The sequence below is a fragment of the Rhinoderma darwinii genome, chromosome 3 (assembly GCF_050947455.1).
Source record: "Rhinoderma darwinii isolate aRhiDar2 chromosome 3, aRhiDar2.hap1, whole genome shotgun sequence".
Lineage (NCBI taxonomy): Eukaryota > Metazoa > Chordata > Amphibia > Anura > Rhinodermatidae > Rhinoderma > Rhinoderma darwinii.
Genome location: NC_134689.1, coordinates 104,564,806 through 104,583,496, shown reverse-complemented (window position 1 = coordinate 104,583,496; position 18,691 = coordinate 104,564,806). Strand labels below are relative to the sequence as shown.

Here is an 18,691-nt window from a genome sequence, read left to right as displayed (position 1 = left end):
CCAAAAAGTGACATCTAGAATTGCTCAATAAGTTCTGTTGTTTTCTGGCGTAATAATAATAATAATCGGAAATTTTCTAATTGTGATTAAAATAGCAAAAAATTTAATCGGGCAAGTACTTTTTCACAGCACTGTATGGTAGAGATTTTCATAATGGTCAACCGACCTTATTAGAATCTTCTCACCATACATCCTTCGTAATATAACAAATATTAAATCTATAACTAGCTATACGATCTCATATCTATAACATATGCCATAAATGGCTGATAGGCAGGGGGTCCTACCTCTTGATCTTTCACCAGGCGAGGTGGCCATATCCCGGTGGAGAATGGATACACCAGTGTCTACGAGTGCACAGCCCTATCCATTCTCACAGAACTGTTTTCCCAACCGGTGGGAGTCCAAGAGATGTGTTGTTACAGCCTGTATCATAGGCCTGAGCAACAGTCTTAGCTGACCTGAGTTTGCTCTGAACTTTTCCTGGTAATTTGAATTTTACCATACGGTGTAGAGTAATTTTATGTAGGAAAAACGAACTGTCCTACTGCATTATATGAAGTTATATAGTCAAGGATGTTTCTGACAACAAGCTTGGTGACCGGTTCCAATGACTACCATGAGCACTGTGAATTCAGCCGTGGGCTATAATGTGGGCTGCATCTCAGTATCACCACTAGATAACTAATGCAATGTATTTACAAAGTTACTCAACTTTTAATATAGATTAATTCAATGCATCTAAAATGGTGCTGAGGTGAACATACGGATATGGGTCGTTTTCAGTGTTTTTGGAAGTATTGACTTAATTTTCTCTTATTTCTTGTAAAATAGGCTGCTAACCAAGGTTCAAAATTCAAAGGTCGAAAGCTTATAATATGCTGGCACAAACCGAAGACGCCTTCCATGTCCACAGAGGTTGAAGAGGAAGAGCCCAAGGAAGAGGTATGATGAATGTAGCTGCGAAAATTGGTAATTTGGTAGTTTTCAAAAAATTTTACATGTTCAATAAAGCTTAGAATATTACTGATCTCGATCAAGTGAAAACCTACTAGTCTGTCGGCACATAGTATTGGTTTCCTGTCCCATTATAGTTGATGGACTCCACTGTTTAATTGGTACCAACTTCCAGTCTTGCATCTAAGTGACATCCACCCCCATTTTTTTTTCTTGTTTTCACAAGGAAGCGGAGACGTCCGATACATTTCTTCATGAAGACGATGATGAGGATGAAGATGAAAATGAGTCTCGTTCCTGGAGAAGATGAAAGCACCAATAAAAAGAAAAATGTACATAGAAGTTAATTTTTTAAGACGTGTTTACTGACATTTTTATTATAGTAACATGAGAAAGGAAGGAAGAAAGTGTGAACCCAAATGAGCCAATTATTTTTTTTCTCCTTTTCCCAAGAAGTAAATATCTTGATTGTGTAAATCATTGAATTTAATGCTTTTTCTATGAAATCCAAAGGCTAGAGACTGTTTTGTGTTTTTGTTTTTTGTTTTTATTTTAATATACTTGGTCCTGCAAGGAGAGTAAAGTGAGAAATATTTTTGGAAGTCTTTAAAGTTATAGTTTTATTTTTTAAATTGCTATAAATCTACCCACTTAGAAGATTCTAGGTAACTAAAGTATTTATGCCATGCAAACCTTTCTCAACTACAGCCTGGTTAATAAGTGGACACCTTCAAAATGTTCACCCACGTCGTTACTACCATATGCACCTTAGGCTTTGAAGGGAAACCAATAACTTGACGCATTTTTGAATTGCTGTTTGAACAAGAATTATTGGATTTCCTAGTTTTTGGGTGAATATCAAACCATTTAAAATTGGAGTGTATTTTACACGAATCTCAATTTTAGTTTTTTTGTACATATCTGCCAAAGGATTCTTTGCCATAAATGACACTAAATCAGTAAAGCTGATGATTCTGTAATATGAGTGCTGTAGCATGGCATATACTGGTTAATACAGAGGAAATTATTTCCCGGTTCTTTATCATTGCTGGCCTAGGTAAAATTGCTTCCCATCAGCTAAGTGTCTCTTAATGGTGACCGATTGCTAGCTTGCAACTTATATTACAGAATGACGCACTAATGCTACCAGCCCCTAGCAAAGCGAAAGGCGGTATGGAGGTTGTCTGATTGACAGACCCACAATAAAAATAAAAAAAAACTGCATTGCAAAATCTCCCTTCACTAATAGAATGTATTTGAAATAAGAGGATGAAATGCGCACATAGTAACCTATTCACTTAGTTGGTTCTCCTTTAATGTAGCCAGGGTTAATCCAAGTCATGTGCCTAGTATGTTTGCAACACAAGTTAGTAAAGGAAAACCATGACATGATTGACTGCTTTGGGTAACGCCTACACAATTTTTTTTTTTGCTCTGTTTTCAGAAGTAAAACCCATTGATTTTAGGGAGCAAGTTGCTCAGAAACTGCAGTCACTGCCAGGACCTCGTTGGCTATGGTGGTGGCGTGTTTCTATCGTCATATGTCATAAAAGGCAAGGGTAGGGGACAACAGATTATATATTCTGTACAGATGTTTTCTTAAGATGTATAATTTTGTACATAACTTTTCTCCTTCTGTGTACGAAGATAGCAATTGAATAGATGCCCAAAAAGTTTTATTTTTCTACCAACGCTAGGGAGAGAGAAGACCAACCAAATAATTGGCTGAAAGCAGCAAGTTTCTGTCCACAGCTACAGCAAGCTTTGTCACAAACCATCCAAGTTATCCTGCGAGTATAAACTTATACAGCTGGTCTAACTTGTTCTTGTAAAACGGTATAATGTTTGGAAGCCTATACTGTAAACTATTGAATGTGTCTATGAAAGGACATACTAACAGTGGATTGATCCTATGGTAAACCACCCCATGGTATTGTATTTCAGGATTGTGTGTTGCTAAAACGTGGCAGGTTTTCGAGGAGTTAAAGGGGTTTTCCAGAGAGCGAATATTGGTGGTCTATTCTCAGGATAGGCCATCAATATCTGGTCAGTGGGGGTTCGACTCTCAGTATCCCTGCCAATCCTCTGTTCTTAAGGTGCAGCAGCTCTTGTGGGAGCACTGCTTCCCATTCATTCCCTTTACTGCTCAATGCTGTTAAACGTCAACACACGGCAGTTCACCGTATTACAGCCTTCTCCCATTCAAATGAATAGGAGAAGGCTGTAAAACGCCCCTAGAGGTATGTTCGTGTTACACAGTAACACACAATTACAGTATTGAGCGGCGACTGGAAAGGAGTGCTGGCACAAGCGCCTCAGACCCTTCAAAACAGCGTAGGTGCTGAGCGTTGGACCCCCACTGACCCGATATTGATGGCCTATCTCTCTGAAAAACTCCTATAACAAAGCAGGTCCTTATGTTAAGTCCGGGGCCCTCTGTTTAATGGAGCTTTACTGAAATGTCTTACTGTATTATTTTTCTGAATTTCTTTAAAGAGTAATTGCATGTATGAAATTGGCATATTAATAGTCAAACAGATTTCTACTACGGTTACTGTATTCCTAGCATTGAAATGTTACTCCAGTGTGGTGCGGTTAAAACAGACCGTTACTTTTTTTTGCCACAATTGCAATTTAGAGTGCCTTACATAAAAAAGAATCACCATTTTGCAGTACAGATTTTTACTTTCTCTGTCTGGATAATGCAAACGTTACGCTTTCAGTGAATTCGGGGGAAACGAGAGAGATCTATTGGTACTAGTATAGGACTTGCTGTTCCCATCCCAATTTACTACAACTTCATGACTAAAATGCCCTCTATTCTACCCTGGTCTTACATCAATTAGTACTATGTGGGAGACCAATGATAAAATGTGTCCTAAATGGAGGCATTGACTGCATAGATTATAGAGTAAATAAAAAGTGACAGGCCCCATATCGCTAGCTTTAAATGTTCCGTACCCACCCAGAACCATAATACAAAGACTGGTCATGACTATCAAAGTTTGTTTTTGTTTTTTTTTTTTAAAACTTTTTGGAAATACTTTTACTGATTACAGGGATTGGATCAAAACATTCGCTCCCACACAGTACCAAATTTTGCCCATCTAAAGGCCAGATTCACACACGCAGATTTGGTGCAGTTTTCTATAGCCAAAGGCATGAGTCAGCGCCATTAGTATCCAAAGGAAAAGTAGATCAACAACCAATGAGGTTCAGCGCTTCATTTTTAGAGGCCCTTTTGAAAAAGAAGACATCTGGCTGCTTTGGGCAACTCCACTTTTCCTTTGCATTATTTTTGATGAATCTCACCCTTCTGTCTATGGTACTAAAACTTAATTCTAACTGATTGGTCAGAATTCCTAAAACCTTATTTAAAGTCTTCTAAGCTGTTAGTAAACTCTGCTGGGGTGTATTCACACTTGCCAGTTTTGTAACGCAAGCAAATCTGCATGTTGGTAAAGCATGCTGTTTTGCTAGTTATTACCATATTTTTTTTATGCCACTGTGTTTTGTTTTTTTTAATACAAATTTTTTTTTTATAAAAAAAAGTGGTCATGATTAAAATTAGGCAGAAATAAAAGAAAAATATTAACCCCATTGTCCAAATTTTAATGTATGCCCCTTGCCTGATGGCAGAAAATATTCAGACTCGACAGCTTAAGGAACAAGGGAATTTATTAAGAAGGGACTTAATCCCTATTCCCCCCCCCCCCCTGCTCTTTTAAGCAAGTGTTGTTTAAACAACGTACAGGGTGAACAAAAAAAAAAAAAAGCTCCTCCTTAGGCCGGTTTCACCGGCGCAATATGGCTGCAAATCCTGGCCCGACATCAGGTTTAATGACCGGATCTAACATAATCTATGATTAGAGCTGAAGTTGTGCCAGAGTTTGCTCTCGTGTGAAGGTTGTGGAAAGGATCATGTGGGTAGGTTTGGTTCTTCTGTTGTACAGTAAACTTGTATTATAGTTTTTACAATATTGTGAACTTGTGTCATAGTATGATAGGCAATATTGTTGAATTTCTAATTGTTTATACATTTAAAAATCATCCGATGTAATGTTTGTTTTATTGACTTTTTTTTTTTCAAGCTGAATTTCTTAAAGCATGTTCACTTTTGCAATAAAGAAAACATGGTTCAGTGGTTCAAAACAAAGATGACAAGACAAAACAAAAAAAGAAAAATACTAAAAAAAAAAAAAAAAATGTAAAAAATGATTCACATAAACATACTACACATTCTCTGAATTTGGAACAAATAAGAACCACTCCAGAAAGTTTACAGCTAAACTTGTGTTGTGTCACTTCTTTTTCAGATTTGGTGGGTTTGTGTTTTGTTTCTTTTACAAATGTATTTTTATTTTTTTGGGAAGGGGGAGCTATTTTAAGATGTTATCCCATGCTCTAGTCCATTCTTTTGGCAGAAAAACAGCTAGCTATGCCACCATTAAAAATACTCAACAACCACCTATTACTTTTGGTGAGATCTGGGGGCTACAGCATAGGATCATATGTTCCAGGTGGGCAGCCATTGGCAACTTGACTTGTGACTGTTCTGTTCTAATTTGGCTTGTGGTTCTGACACCCCCCCCTCCCCTCCCCGGAGTGTGGGACGTCACATGCGTCTTATTTTCCTGCTCTCCCCTGTTCCTTTCTGGAAAGATCATGTTTCACATGCTGGGTAGGACATTTCTCACAGTAGAGCAGCAGAGCTGTGTCTCAGTAGCAGAAAATGAGTGACTACAGCACTACCTTGCCCCTTTCAATAAAGGGGCATGCAGCTGTAAATATAGTAAATGTCTGTGAGAGGAATCATGGAAACTAGTCCTTTACATTATAAACCAGTTAAATAAATTCAGTCTTGCACAAGGCTTTCAGGTGATCTACATTAAACTGCAGAACTCCCTTTTGATCTTGCTCTCATTTAAGCTTGGTTGACTAAGTGGCTGGTGTAATAAGTAGAGTTATTAAACCGGAGTTGAAAAGAGGAGTTCAAGTCCCTGTACGTACTCTTCTTTACTTTTTGAATTGTTCGCTGTGATGGATAGCAAGATTGGAGGGTTTTTTTTTCAGTGCACAGTTTGCCATATGTATGCACGACTGGAGCCGGAGTTCCATGGTGAATACCGCTGTGGCAGATGTGAGCATGTTGCTCACCTGGAAGCTCATTAGATATCTGGAGGAGCAGAATGCAACACTGAGGGCGATCGACAAACGTGAGCAGAGCATGCTGCTCACTGAGCACGCAGTTAGTGCGTTAGCCCTGGAGGGTCAAGACATGGGTCAGCAGGACGAGGCAAATAGCTGGGTTAATGTAGAAAGGGGTCCAGGAAAAGGAAGGCCGATCCGGTTTCTGTTATTCCAAGCAAAATTGCCAAGTTGGGTGATGATGCGAGGGTGTCTGTCTCCGAAATGGCGGCCATAGTGCATACTGATCTCCCCAACAGCCGGGAGAACAGCCCAGCTAGTAGTCGGCGGGATGGTAAGGCAAGACAATTGGTAGTTGTAGGGGATTCTATAATCGGGAAGACTGATAGGATAATTTGTCGCTAAGACCACCTCAACCGAATGGTCTGCTCTCTCCCTGGTGCCAGGGTTTGGCATGTGGTGGATAAATTACTGGGAGGGGTTGGTGGTGATCCAGCTGTCGTGGTCCATGTGGGAACCAACGACAGAATGCATGGTAGATGGAGGAGCCTTAGGAATAATTTTAATGAACTAGGCTACAAGCTGAAGGGAAGGACCTCCAAGGTAGTATTCTCAGGAATACTGCCTGTGCCATGCGCATCACAGGAAAGACAGCGGGAGCTCAGGGAGTTAAATGCATGGCTGAAGTCTTGGTGTAGAGGAGAAGGCTTTGGGTTCCTAGAGCACTGGGCTGACTTTTCATTGGGGTACAAACTGTATTCTGCAGATGATTTGCACCTAAATGGAAGGGGGTCCGCTGTACTGGAGGAGAGCATTCTAGCTGGGGTGGCGGAGTATTTAAACTAGGGCTCAGGAGGGAGGTCAATGTAGAAAATAAAGGGGTAGTTAGTCTAGAGGGGGTCGGACTATATTGGTGGGGGGAGAAATTAGACACTGGGGAGAGGACTAGACAACTTGATAAAGAGATGCTTTTGCTATAAAACAGTGAAAATAAAAATGACAATGTCAAATCACCTTTTAGATACCAAATGTGACCATTTAAAATGCAAGCTAAGTGTATGTTCACAAATGCCAGAAGTCTAGCAAGCAAAATGGGAGAGCTTGGTACTGGAGGAACATATAGATATAGTTGGTGTTGCTGAAACATGGCTAGACTCTTCACATGACTGGGCTGTAAATCTACAGGGTTTTACACTGTTTAGGAAAGACATGGCAAATAGGAAAGGTGGTGGTGTATGTCTATATGTGAGAAATGATATGAAGGCGAGTGTGAAAGACACTAGTGGGTGAAGATTGTGAGGAGGTTGAAACCTTGTGGGTGGAATTACAAAGGGAGGTAAACACTGAAAAATTTACTTTTGGTGTAATCTAGAGACCCCCCAATATAACCGAGGAGATGGAATGTCCGCTATATAAACAGATGGAGCCGGCTGCACAGGCGGGTACAGTAGTGATAATGGGAGATTTTCATTACCGGGATATTAATTGGCATCATGGTTCGGCTTCAACTGCGAAGGGGCAAAGTTCCTTCAACCTGTAGCAGGAAAATTTTATGGGCCAGTTTATGGAAGACCCGACTAGAGGTGAAGCTCTGTTGGATCTGGTCATTTCTAATAATGCAGATCTTGTTGGGAATGTCAATGTTGGTAAAAACCTCAGTAACAGTGATCATAATATAGTTACATTTTACCTATACTGTAAAAAACACAGGCTGGGAGGGCAAAAACACTTAATTGTAACCCCTTAGTGACCAGCCTACTTTAGGCCCTAATAACAAAGCTATTCATTTTTCTTTTTCTATAGTCGCATTCAAAGAGCTATAACTTTTTAATTTTTCCATCGACATAGCTGTATGAGGACTTGTTTTTTGCGTGATTAGTTGTACTTTTTAATGGCACCATTTTGGGGTACATATCATTTTTTGATTTAACTTTTATTAAATTTTTTGCGGGGGACTAGAAAAAACCCCTGAAACTCCGCCCTTGTTCTATGCATTTTAAATTCACGCCATTCACTGTGCGGCGTAAAGAACCTGTTACCTTTATTCTACGGGTCGGTACGATTACGACGATGCCACATATGTAGAGGTTTTTTATGTTTTACGACTTCTGCACAATAACGGTTTCGAACTAAATTATTTGTTTTTGCATCGCCTCTTTCCAAGAGCCGTAATTTTTTTATTTTTTCCGTCAATGTAGTGATATGAGGGCTTGATTTTTGCGGGTAGACGTAGTTTTGATTGGTACTGTTTTGGGGTACATGGGACTTATTGATTACGTTTTATTATGACTTATTTGTGGGGCAATCGTAAAAAAAACCCACAAGATTTTTTTTCCGTGTTCATCTTGCGGTTTACATTACATTTATTTGGGTCATTACAGTCGCGGCGATGCCATATATGTACTTTTTTTTTTTAATTTTATTTTTTACACTTTTACTAAATAAAACCACTTTTTATGGAAAAAACATGGTTTTATTACTGTAATTTTATTTTTTATTTCACATTTATTACTACTTCTATTGGTCTCACTAGGGGACTTTACTATGCAATCTTTAGATTGCTGCTATAATGCTTTTGGTATACCAAAGAATTATTGCCTGTCGGTGTAAATCTGCCAGGCAATCTATTAGGACGTGCGTCCGGCACGTTCTAATAGGCATATGCCCAGGGCAGACCTGGGGGCTTTTATAAAGCCCCTGGCTGCCATGACAGCCCATCAGAGGCCCGCGATTGCATTTGCGGGCCGCCTATGGATGACAGCGGGAGCTCTGTCCCTCTGTAAAAAAGTTAAATGCTGCGGTCGTTACTGACCGCGCCATTCAACGGGTTAAACGGCTTCGATCGAAGTAGACTTCGTCCGTGGTCGTTGGAGCAGGACCCTGGCTGTCATCAGACAACCGAGCACCCGCTTCAGCCTGCACGGGACACTCGTGCAGGACTTGGACTGGGCCACCGTGAAAAGGCCCCTTAGTGACCACAATGAAAAGGCGTATTGGTGGTCACTAAGGGGTTAAGAAGGCCAATTTCTCCAGGATGAGGGCTGTAATTCAGGACATAGACTGGGAATAACTAATGTCAAATAATAGTACAAATGGGAGATGTTAAAATCTACTTTGTATAATTATAGTGCCAAATTTATTTCTAGAGGTAACCAGAATAAACTACTAAAATTAAACCCCACACGACTTACACCTTCTGTAAAAAGTGCACTATATGACAAAAACAAAAGTGCATTTTTTTACATACAAATCTGAGGGTACCGCTGAAGCCTATGTTTACCAGGAGCTTAATAAAATCTGCTAAAAAGTAATAAAATCAGCAAAAATACAAAATGAAAGGCAGGTGGCCAAGGATAGTAAAACAAATCCCCAACAATTATTCAAGTATATAAATGCAAAGAAGCCAAGGTCTGAACATGTAAGACCCCTAAATAGCGGTAATGGGGAGTTGGTCACAGGGGATCAAGAGAAGGCAAAGTTAAAATGGGTCTTTAGCTCTGTATATACGTCAGAAGCAAGAGCAGCTGATGTTGCCAGTGCTGTTAATACATCAACTAATCTAGTTAATTGGCTGAATGTAGATATGGTCAAAGCTAAATTAAATCAAATAAATGTGCACAAGGCCCTAAGACCAGTTGGGTTACACCCTAGAGTTCTTAAAGAACTTAAGCCCCTTTTACACTGGGCGATTATCGGGCAGACAAGCATTCAGAGAACGCTCGCTCACGATAATTGCCCTGTGTAAACAGGGCAGCGATCAGCAGATGAACGAGCAAACACTCGATCTGCTGATCGTATAGTTTAAAAAAAGTTAAATGTCGATGTCTGCAGCACATCTTGTGTAAACTGGGAGACGCCTTGCTGACCTGATAACGTATGGGGACGAGCGGTCAGAGTAACAACCCTCGTCCACATACATAAGTCCTTGTGACAGGAGCGAACGATTGAATATCGCCAGATGTAAAAGGCCCTTTAGATCCGTTATTTCTGTCCGCCTCTTCATAATATTCAGTGATTCACTAGTTACTAGTGTGGTGCCTATTTTCAAAATGGTCTCTAGTTCTTACCCGGGTAATTTATATACTCTTAAGTTTAACATCAATCGTAGGAAAAAAGTTTGAGGGATTATATACAGGAGTATGCGGCAGAAAATAGTATTATAAGTGACAACCAGCACAGTTTTTACTAAGGGCAGATGTTGTCAAACCAATGTGATTTTGACTTTATGAAGAGGGGAGTAGAAGCCTAGACAGAGGGGCCACTGTGGATATAGTGTTTGGACTTTGCAAAAGCATTTGACACTGTTCTTCAGATGTCTAATGGGTAAATTAAGGACTATAGGTTTAGAAAGTAGAATTTGCAGTTGGATTGAGAATTGGCTCAAGGACAGTATCCAGAGAGTTGTGGTAAATGATTCCTACTCTGAATGGTCCCCGATTATAAGTGGTGTACCCCACTGTTCCATGCTGGGAGCACTATTATTCAACTTCTTATTGATATAGAGGAAGGGATTAATAGCACTATTTCTGTTTTTGCAGATGACACCAAGCTATGTAGTATTGTTCAGTCTATGGAACATGTTTGTAAATTGCAAGCTGATTTGTACACACTAAGTGTTTGGCCATCTACTTAGCAAATGATGTTTAATTTAGATAAATGTAAAGTTATGCATCTGGGTACCAACAATCTGCATGCATCATGTGTCTTAGAGGGAGCAACACAGATAGTCACTTGTTGAGAAGGATCTAGGTGTACTTGTAGATCATAAAATAAATAACATGCAGTGTCAATCAGCTGCTTCAAAGGCCAGCAGGATATTGTCGTGTATTAAAAGAGGCATGGACTCACGGGACAGGGATGTAATATTACCACTTTACAAAGCATTAGTTAGGCCTCATCTAGAATATGCAGTTGAGTTCTGGGCCCCAGTTCATAGAAAGGATGCCCTGGAGTTGGAAGAAGAGCAACGAAGCTAATAAGGGGCATGGAGAATCTAAGTTATGAGCAAAGATTAAAGGAATTAAACCTATTTAGCCTTGAAGAGAGACTACTAAGGGGGGGGGGGGGAGACGGGACATTATTAACTTCTATAAATCTATGAATGGCACATACAAAAAATATGGTGATGTAAAACTCCCTCAAAAGACAAGGGGGCACTCCCTCCGTCTGTAGAAAAAAAAAAAGGTTCAATCTGCAGAGGCGACAAGCCTTCTTTACTGTGAGAACTGTGAATCTATGGAATAGTCTACCGCAGGAGCTGGTCACAGCAGGGACAGGAGATGGCTTTAAAAAAGGCTTAGATAATTTCCCAGAACAAAAAAATATTGACTCCTATGTCAATGTGTAGAACTTTTGTTTCATCCCTTCTCTTTTCCCATCCCATGGTTGAACTTGATGGACGTCTTTTTTTTTCAACCGTACTAACTATGTAACTACTTCTGAACTGTGTTTTTTTTCCATAAATTTTAAGAATCCATTTAATCCCTTTTTAAGTGGGTTTTCTCATAATGATTATTTATCACGTGTCCACAGGATAGGTGATAAATGTCTGATCAGTGAGAGTCCTAGGAAGGGGGTTACCTAAGTGCCCTATGTAAATGGATCTGTACTGCGCATGATCGGCCACCGCTCCATTCACTTTATATGGTGCTGCTGGAGATGGCGCTTGAGCCCCCACCAATCAGACCCTTATCGCCTATCCTGTGGATAGATGATAAATGATGATCCTGAAAAAAAAAACTGAAGTCCGTTTACACAGCGCATTTTACGTGGCGGGTCCTGCCGCAAAATCAGTTGCGGAATTATTTCTGCCGTCGGCAGGAAGATTCCTCCTCCCATTGACTTCAATGGGAGTTTTGGGCGGAATCCGCCCACAGATCGGACTGGACGCTGCTTTTTCTCGCTAGCTGAAAAAAAAAATTAGCTAGCGGGAAAAAGAAGTGTCCGACTCCTATTGAAATTAATTGGAGGCTGAATTTTGTGGCTGATTCTGCTGCAAAAATTCTGCTGTGTGATCTGGGACTTAATGTCCAGGACTTTTTTTCTTTTCTCTTTTGTTGACAAAGATGAGTTTTTTGCGGTACAAGTTTTATTTTTTAATGGCTGCATTTATTGGACCACATAATGCTCTGAAAAGACTTGGGAAATGATAAAATCGTTCCCTTGCTGGTTTTTTGATTTTACATTGTACACCGTGCAGTAAAAATTAAGATTTCTTTATTCAGGTCAATACGATTACAGCGATAAAAACCAAATATTCCATTTTGTTTTTTGGGGGCAAATGTAATTATTTAAAAAAAAAATGTTCACGGTATTCACTGCGTGGTTTAAATAACGTGATACTTAAACAGGTTTTGGGTTATTCCTAATGTGGCCATACCAATTATGTGTAGTTTTTCGTTTTTTTTTTTTTTCAATAATAGACTTGCGAAAGGTGCTTTTCAAGATAAAAAAGAGAAAAACTTTTTTTTTTATTTTTTTTTTTTACCTCTTACTCATTGTGCCTGAAAAGGCCTGAATGACCTGCTAAATGTTTCCATTTTTGCCTTTTAGCAGCCATAAAAAAATTATTATTGACGTGGCTGTATGAGGCCTTGTGGTATGCTGGGGAAATTATTAATTATTTTTGCGCAGGTTAGGGGTAGGGAAAAATTTGGTGTGTAAGTTGTGTTTTTTGTTTTAGTATGTAATTTATGTTTACGACGTAAATATAGGAAAAAGCAATACTCAGCATCATGTTTCACACTAAACCTGTTAAATTATTCAGGTTCTTCTCGTGTAGATACCTAATATGTTTAGGTTTTTATGTAATGTATTTGTAATAAAAATATATATTCTCGTTAAAGTATTCACTAGGAAACGCCGTACCATGTGGGTATGTCCTCTGCTGAGCACTCTGCTCCTCAGGTTTAGCCTATTGTCTTTAGGAGGCAGACAGACAGAGGCAATTCAGCTAGATTTTTTTTATTTTTATTTTTATTTTAGTTTTATTTATTTTTATTTCCTTTTCAGGTGCAGTGTGCGAGTCCCTCGTGTGTTCCACTTGGTGACTCACCTGCTGTCGCTAGGCGGAAGTAATTCCCACTTCTTCAGTGGGTGCCTGCCATTTTTGGTGGATGCCCTTCCCACCTCCGTTGATGCCCATCTTTCTGGTGGATGTTCCCTGCCGATTAGTCCCTGCCGGAAGGTGAAGCCTACTCGGCTTGCTGTCAGTGAATGACTGACAGATCTAATGTATCTTTCTGTATTAGAAAAAAAAAAATCAGACAGTTGGACCTTCTAGTGGGACTTGATAAAAAGTGTAAAAAAAAAAACGTTTTAAAACATGTAATAAAATAAACACAATCGCCCTTTTCCCTTATCATGTCCATTATTATCGAAAAAAAATAATAAACCATACCTATTTGGTATCTCCGTGTCCGTAACGGTCTATACTATAAAAATATTGTTATTTCTTCCACGCGGTCAACAGCGTAAAAAAACAAAACGTAAAAAACTATACAAGAATTTCAGTTTTTTTGGTCACTTTGCCCTACAAATATATGGAATAAAAAGTGATCAAAAAGTTGCATGTATCCAAAAATGGTACCTATATAAACTTTAGCTCGTCTCTCAAAAATCAAGCCCTCATACAGCTCCGTCGACGAAAAAATTAAAACATTAGGGTTCTCACAACTTGGCGACAGAAAAAAATACATTCTTTTTACAAAAGTAATTTTATTGTGCAAAAAGTTGTAAAACATCAAAAAGTGCTATAAATTCGGTACTGTGGGGTCAAATGCTCACTACACTTTTTTTAGATGAATTCCTCAAGGGGTGTAGTTTCCTAAATGGTGTCCCTTTTTGGGTGTTTTCATTTTTTTAGTCCCCTCAGGGGCTTTGCAAATGCGACATGGCCTCCGCAAACCATTACTGCTAAATGTGATCGCCAAATAGCACTCTTTCCCTTCTAAGCCCTGCTGTGTGTCCAAACAGCCGCTTATGACCACATGGGGGGGTATTGTTTTACTCTGGAGAAATTGCTTTACAGATTTTGTGGTGCTTTTTCCCCTTTAGTCCTTGTGGAAATGAAAAAAAATTAGCTAAACCTACGTTTTCTTTGAAAAAATGTAGAATTAAATTTGCATGGCCTAATTCCAATAATTTCTGCAAAAAACCTGTGCGGTCAAAATGCTCACTATACCTCTAGATAATTTCCTTAATGGGTGTAGTTTCCAAAATGGGGTCACTTGTGGGGGGTTTCCACTGTTTTGTCCCCTCAGGAGCTTTGCAAATGTGACATGGCCTCCACAAACCATTCCTGCTAAATTTGAGCTCCAAAAGCCAAATGGTTCGCTTTCCCTTCTAAGCCCTGCCGTGTGTCTAAACAGTCGTTTATGACCACATGTGGGGTATTGGAGAAATTGCTTTACAAATTTTGTGGTGGTTTTTCTCCATTTAGTCCTTGTGGAAATGTGAAGAAATTAGCTAAATCTACATTTTCTTAGAAAAAATGTTACGGCCTAATTCCAATAATTTCTGCAATAAACCTGTGGGGTCAAAATGCTTACTATACCCCTAGATAATTTCCTTGAGGTGTGTAGTTTCCCAAATGGGGTCACTTTTGGGGGATTTCCACTGTTTTAGCACCGCAAGAGCCCTTCAAGCCTGACATGGTGCCTAAATTATATTCTAATAAAAAGAAGGCCCCAAATCCTCTAGGTGCTCCATTGCTTCCGATTTCCTAAATCTGCAGAACCTGGGCAATAAATATTGAGTTGCGTTTCTCTGGTAAAACTTTTGTGTTATAAAAACAATGGATGAAATCTGAATTTCTGCCCAAAAAAAAAATGACATTTGTAAATTTCACCTCTACTTTGCTTTAATTTCTGTGAAACGTCTAAAGGGTTAAGAAACTTTCTAAATGCTGTTTTGATTACTTTGAGGGGTGACGTTTTTAAAATTGGGTGACTTATTGGGGGTTTCTAATATATAAGGCCCTCAAAGCCACTTCACAACTGAACTGGTCCCTGAAAAATTTTACATTTTCTTGAATACGTGAGAAATTGCTGCTAAAGTTCTAAGCCTTGTAACGGCCAAGAAAAATAAAAGAATGTTCAAAAAACGATGCCAATCTAAAGTAGACATATGGCGGATGTTAATTAGCAACAATTTTGTGTGGTATAACTGCCTGTCTTACAAGCCAATACATTAAAATTTTGAAAATTGCTAGTTTTCGCAATTTTTCGCTACATTTTGGTGTTTTTCACAATTTAATACTAAATGTATCGAGCAAATTTTGCCAGTAACATAAAGTCTAATGTGTCACGAGAAAACAATCTAAATCGCTTGGATAGGTAAAAGCATTCCAAAGTTATTACCTCATAAAGTGAAACATGTCAGATTTAAAAAAAATTAGGCCCTCTCAGGAAGGTCAAAAGTGGCCAAAGAAGGAAGGGGTTAAATAATAAAAAATAGTTAAATGCACACATTTTTTACAATGAATCAACTTTTTTAAGATAGAAGTCCCAAAACATGAAATAATATAGACATATTTGGTATCGCCATGACCGTAACAACCTGTACAACAAATGTATAGCATTATTTATGATCAGTGTATGGTGCAAAAAAAAATGATTAAAACGTCAGCGGAACTGCTTTCTTTTCTGCATTTTCACCAAAATATAAATTTAGATAAGGTAAACGATAATGTATTTGTACCAAAAAATGGTACCTACATAAAGTACAACTCGTTCCGGAAAAAACAAAGTCTCATACAACTACATCGTACAAAAAAAAAAGCAATGAGCATCTGGATGCAAAGAGGGAAATATAAAAAAAAGTCCTCAACGCCAAAATTGGCTATGTCCTTAAGGGGTTAAATCTTCTCAGCTCCTCAGTTTGTACCAAGAGCAGGAGAGCAGACTGCTCAGCAGAGGATATAGCCAAACATTAATTATTACTTTTTATATTTGTGTCAGCCTCCTAGTGACAGCGACCTATACGCATGGTACTGTGTCCCCCAGTGAATTCAACGAGAGAGAGATTTTACTGGTAAGTACAAAAATCCTGTTTTATGCAAAAGGACAGGCAGCCCTAGGGTCTTTTCTAGGTCCCCAGGGCTGACTGCAGAGGGACACCCCGGTCTTCAATCACGTCACCGGGTTTCCAATGACGCGATCGAAGAGGGGACCGTGGTGATCGAAGTGTTAAACAGCTGAGGTCAGAATGTTTTACGATCCCAGCTGTGTTCAGGAGGCTGTTGGGTACAGCTCCCGCTTAGAGGAGCGCTCATCAGCCTCTTGTTCAGTGACGCCAAAAGACATTGCTGTAAAAGAAGGACCTGCACCGCCGGCCCTTTTATTTATTTTTTGGTCCCACTAGGGGGCATCCATGCCTGAACCTATGATCGCTCTGCTAATACATTCAATACTTGCGTAGTGCGATGTAATACAACTGGCCTAATAGGCTTCTGTACTCTGAAAACCCGGAGGCCATTTTTATGCCCCTGGTTGCAACTATCTGCACACCCGTGATCGCATGTAATATACAGCTGACATCTGGTGGTGATGGAACAGGCTCATGGTGCAGGAAGGGGTTAAGCTAGTACTACTGCAATGTGGCACGGAGGTTTAGCGTTTATCTTGGAATGTATATTTAACTGCCACCAATGTTTTAATTATATCTGGGGCACTTAAAGGCTATGTACACCTTTTTGAAATCCGTGTAATTGGTAAAACTTTCAAAATACTTTTTATTAAAAAATATTTCTACTTTTTGAGATACAGCTCTGAAACCTGTATCTGTCAGGTCCACGGGACTGACGGGTTCAGTGTCAGCTGGTCCTGCGTGTCTGACCTTCAGGATCGAGCTGCTATCAATCACCTCTAGTTTCATAACTTAGATGTGATCGATTACAGGTGGATCCCGCTTTCACTGAACCAGTCAGTCCCGCGGACCTAACGAATTCAGGTCTCAGCGCACTATACAGCTACTCTGTATACAGAATACAAAGCAGCTGTATCTCAAGTTATTAATGATTTTTAATAAGTAATTTGAAAGTTGCACCAATCACACTGATACACATTTTTATAAAAATTAAAAAAACAATTCAAAAGGTGTATATAGCCTTTAATTACTGTCCAGTTGGTGGACTGAATAGTCTTTATAAAATGTACCATATAGTTGCAAAATAAGAATCTGCAATCCCCCCTTAAAGGGGTTTTCCAGAAGTAAAAAATTACTTTTAATTAAACTAAACAATAAAAAGCATTTAACTTTGTAATGTACTTACCTTTGATTTGCTGGATGTATCGTCGTATCCCCTCTTCCGTCACGTGACCGCTTGTCCATGTAAAATTTGCACTTCCTGTGCATACCCGTCCATTCGCGCCTAACTTCCGGTTTGCGGTTTCCGGTTTTCACAGTGTACGGTTACGTCATAACTGTACCACGTGTTTTCCCCATCTGCTTAGAGCATGCGTGGTTGTGTCTACCACGCATGCTCTGTTAAATGGTATGGCTGCGTCTTCAGCAGCAGTTTCATTGCGCATGCGCAAGTTTTAGTATGTGGTATCGGTGTGCACTGTGACGGCCGTGTCTACTGTAGCTCGCTCTCTCCTTCTCCTCCTCACAGTCCGAAGCGCATGTGAGGAGGAGGAGGAGGAGGGTGTTTATTTGGTCACTGTAGGAGCGTAATCCCCAAGCACGGGTTTGGGGATTCCGCTCCAGGAGAAGTCACAGACTTCACTGTGTCCATATATGGACACAGTGACTTCTGAAGCGGAATCACCGGCGAATTGGCCGGGGATTCCGCTCCAAGAGAAGTCACAGACTTCACTGTGTCCATATATGGACAGTGACGTCAGAGACTAATGAAGCGGAATCCCCGCCGATGTGGCCGGGGATTCCGCTCCAAGAGAAGTCACAGACTTCACTGTGTCCATATATGGACAGTGACGTCAGGGACTAATGAAGCGGAATCCCTGCCGATGTGGCCGGGGATTCCGCTCGAGGAGAAGTCACGGACTTCACTGTGTCCATATATGGACACAGTGACTTCTGAAGCGGAATCACCGGTGAATTGGCCGGGGATTCCGCTCCAGGAAAAGTCACTGACTTCACTGTGTCCATATATGGATAGTGACGTCAGGGACTTCTGAAGCGGAATCCCCGCCGATGTGGCCGGGGATTCCGCTCCAGGAGAAGTCACTAACTTCACTGTGTCCATATATGGACAGTGACGTCAGTGACTTCTGAAGCGGAATCCCCGCCGATGTGGCCGGGGATTCCGCTCCAGGAGAACTCACTGACTTCACTGTGTCCATATATGGACAGTGACGTCAGTGACTTCTGAAGCGGAATCCCCGCCGATGTGGCCGGGGATTCCGTTCCAGGAGAAGTACCTCACTTCACTGTTCATATATGGACAGTGAAGTGAGGGATTTCTCCAGAGCCGTCCCCTACAGGAAAGTAGGGGGGGGGGGTGGCATTGCCTACAGGGGGGGCTATGTGGCATTACCTACAGGGGGGGGCTATGTGGCATTACCTACAGGGGGGGGGCTATGTGGCATTACCTACAGGGGGGGCTATGTGGCATTACCTACAG

At 40.2% G+C, this 18,691-nt stretch overlaps 1 protein-coding gene and 1 long non-coding RNA gene across 4 annotated transcripts in view; one reads left to right on the top strand and one right to left on the bottom strand.

Moving 5' to 3' along the window:
* RBM27 (RNA binding motif protein 27) overlaps nucleotides 1-5,236 on the top strand; it is a 116,453-nt gene extending 111,217 nt beyond the window's left edge. Inside the window, exons 20-22 of one of the 3 annotated variants that reach the window (XM_075856530.1) lie at nucleotides 835-945; nucleotides 1,184-1,289; nucleotides 2,655-5,236. In XM_075856530.1, coding sequence (XP_075712645.1) covers nucleotides 835-945; nucleotides 1,184-1,267 — 195 coding nt within the window. In that variant the 3' untranslated portion in view covers nucleotides 1,268-1,289; nucleotides 2,655-5,236. Of the gene's footprint in view, nucleotides 1-834; nucleotides 946-1,183; nucleotides 1,477-2,401 lie in introns of those variants that run through there. The other 2 variants (XM_075856529.1, XM_075856528.1) reach the window with 2 other exon arrangements.
* On the bottom strand, nucleotides 758-17,748 carry LOC142749025 (uncharacterized). The gene is made up of 3 exons (XR_012882357.1): nucleotides 17,378-17,748; nucleotides 13,160-13,346; nucleotides 758-1,254 (listed from the first exon to the last, which is right to left on the bottom strand). It is a non-coding gene; the product is annotated as an uncharacterized LOC142749025 (long non-coding RNA).
* Between the last annotated feature and the right edge of the window lie 943 nt (nucleotides 17,749-18,691).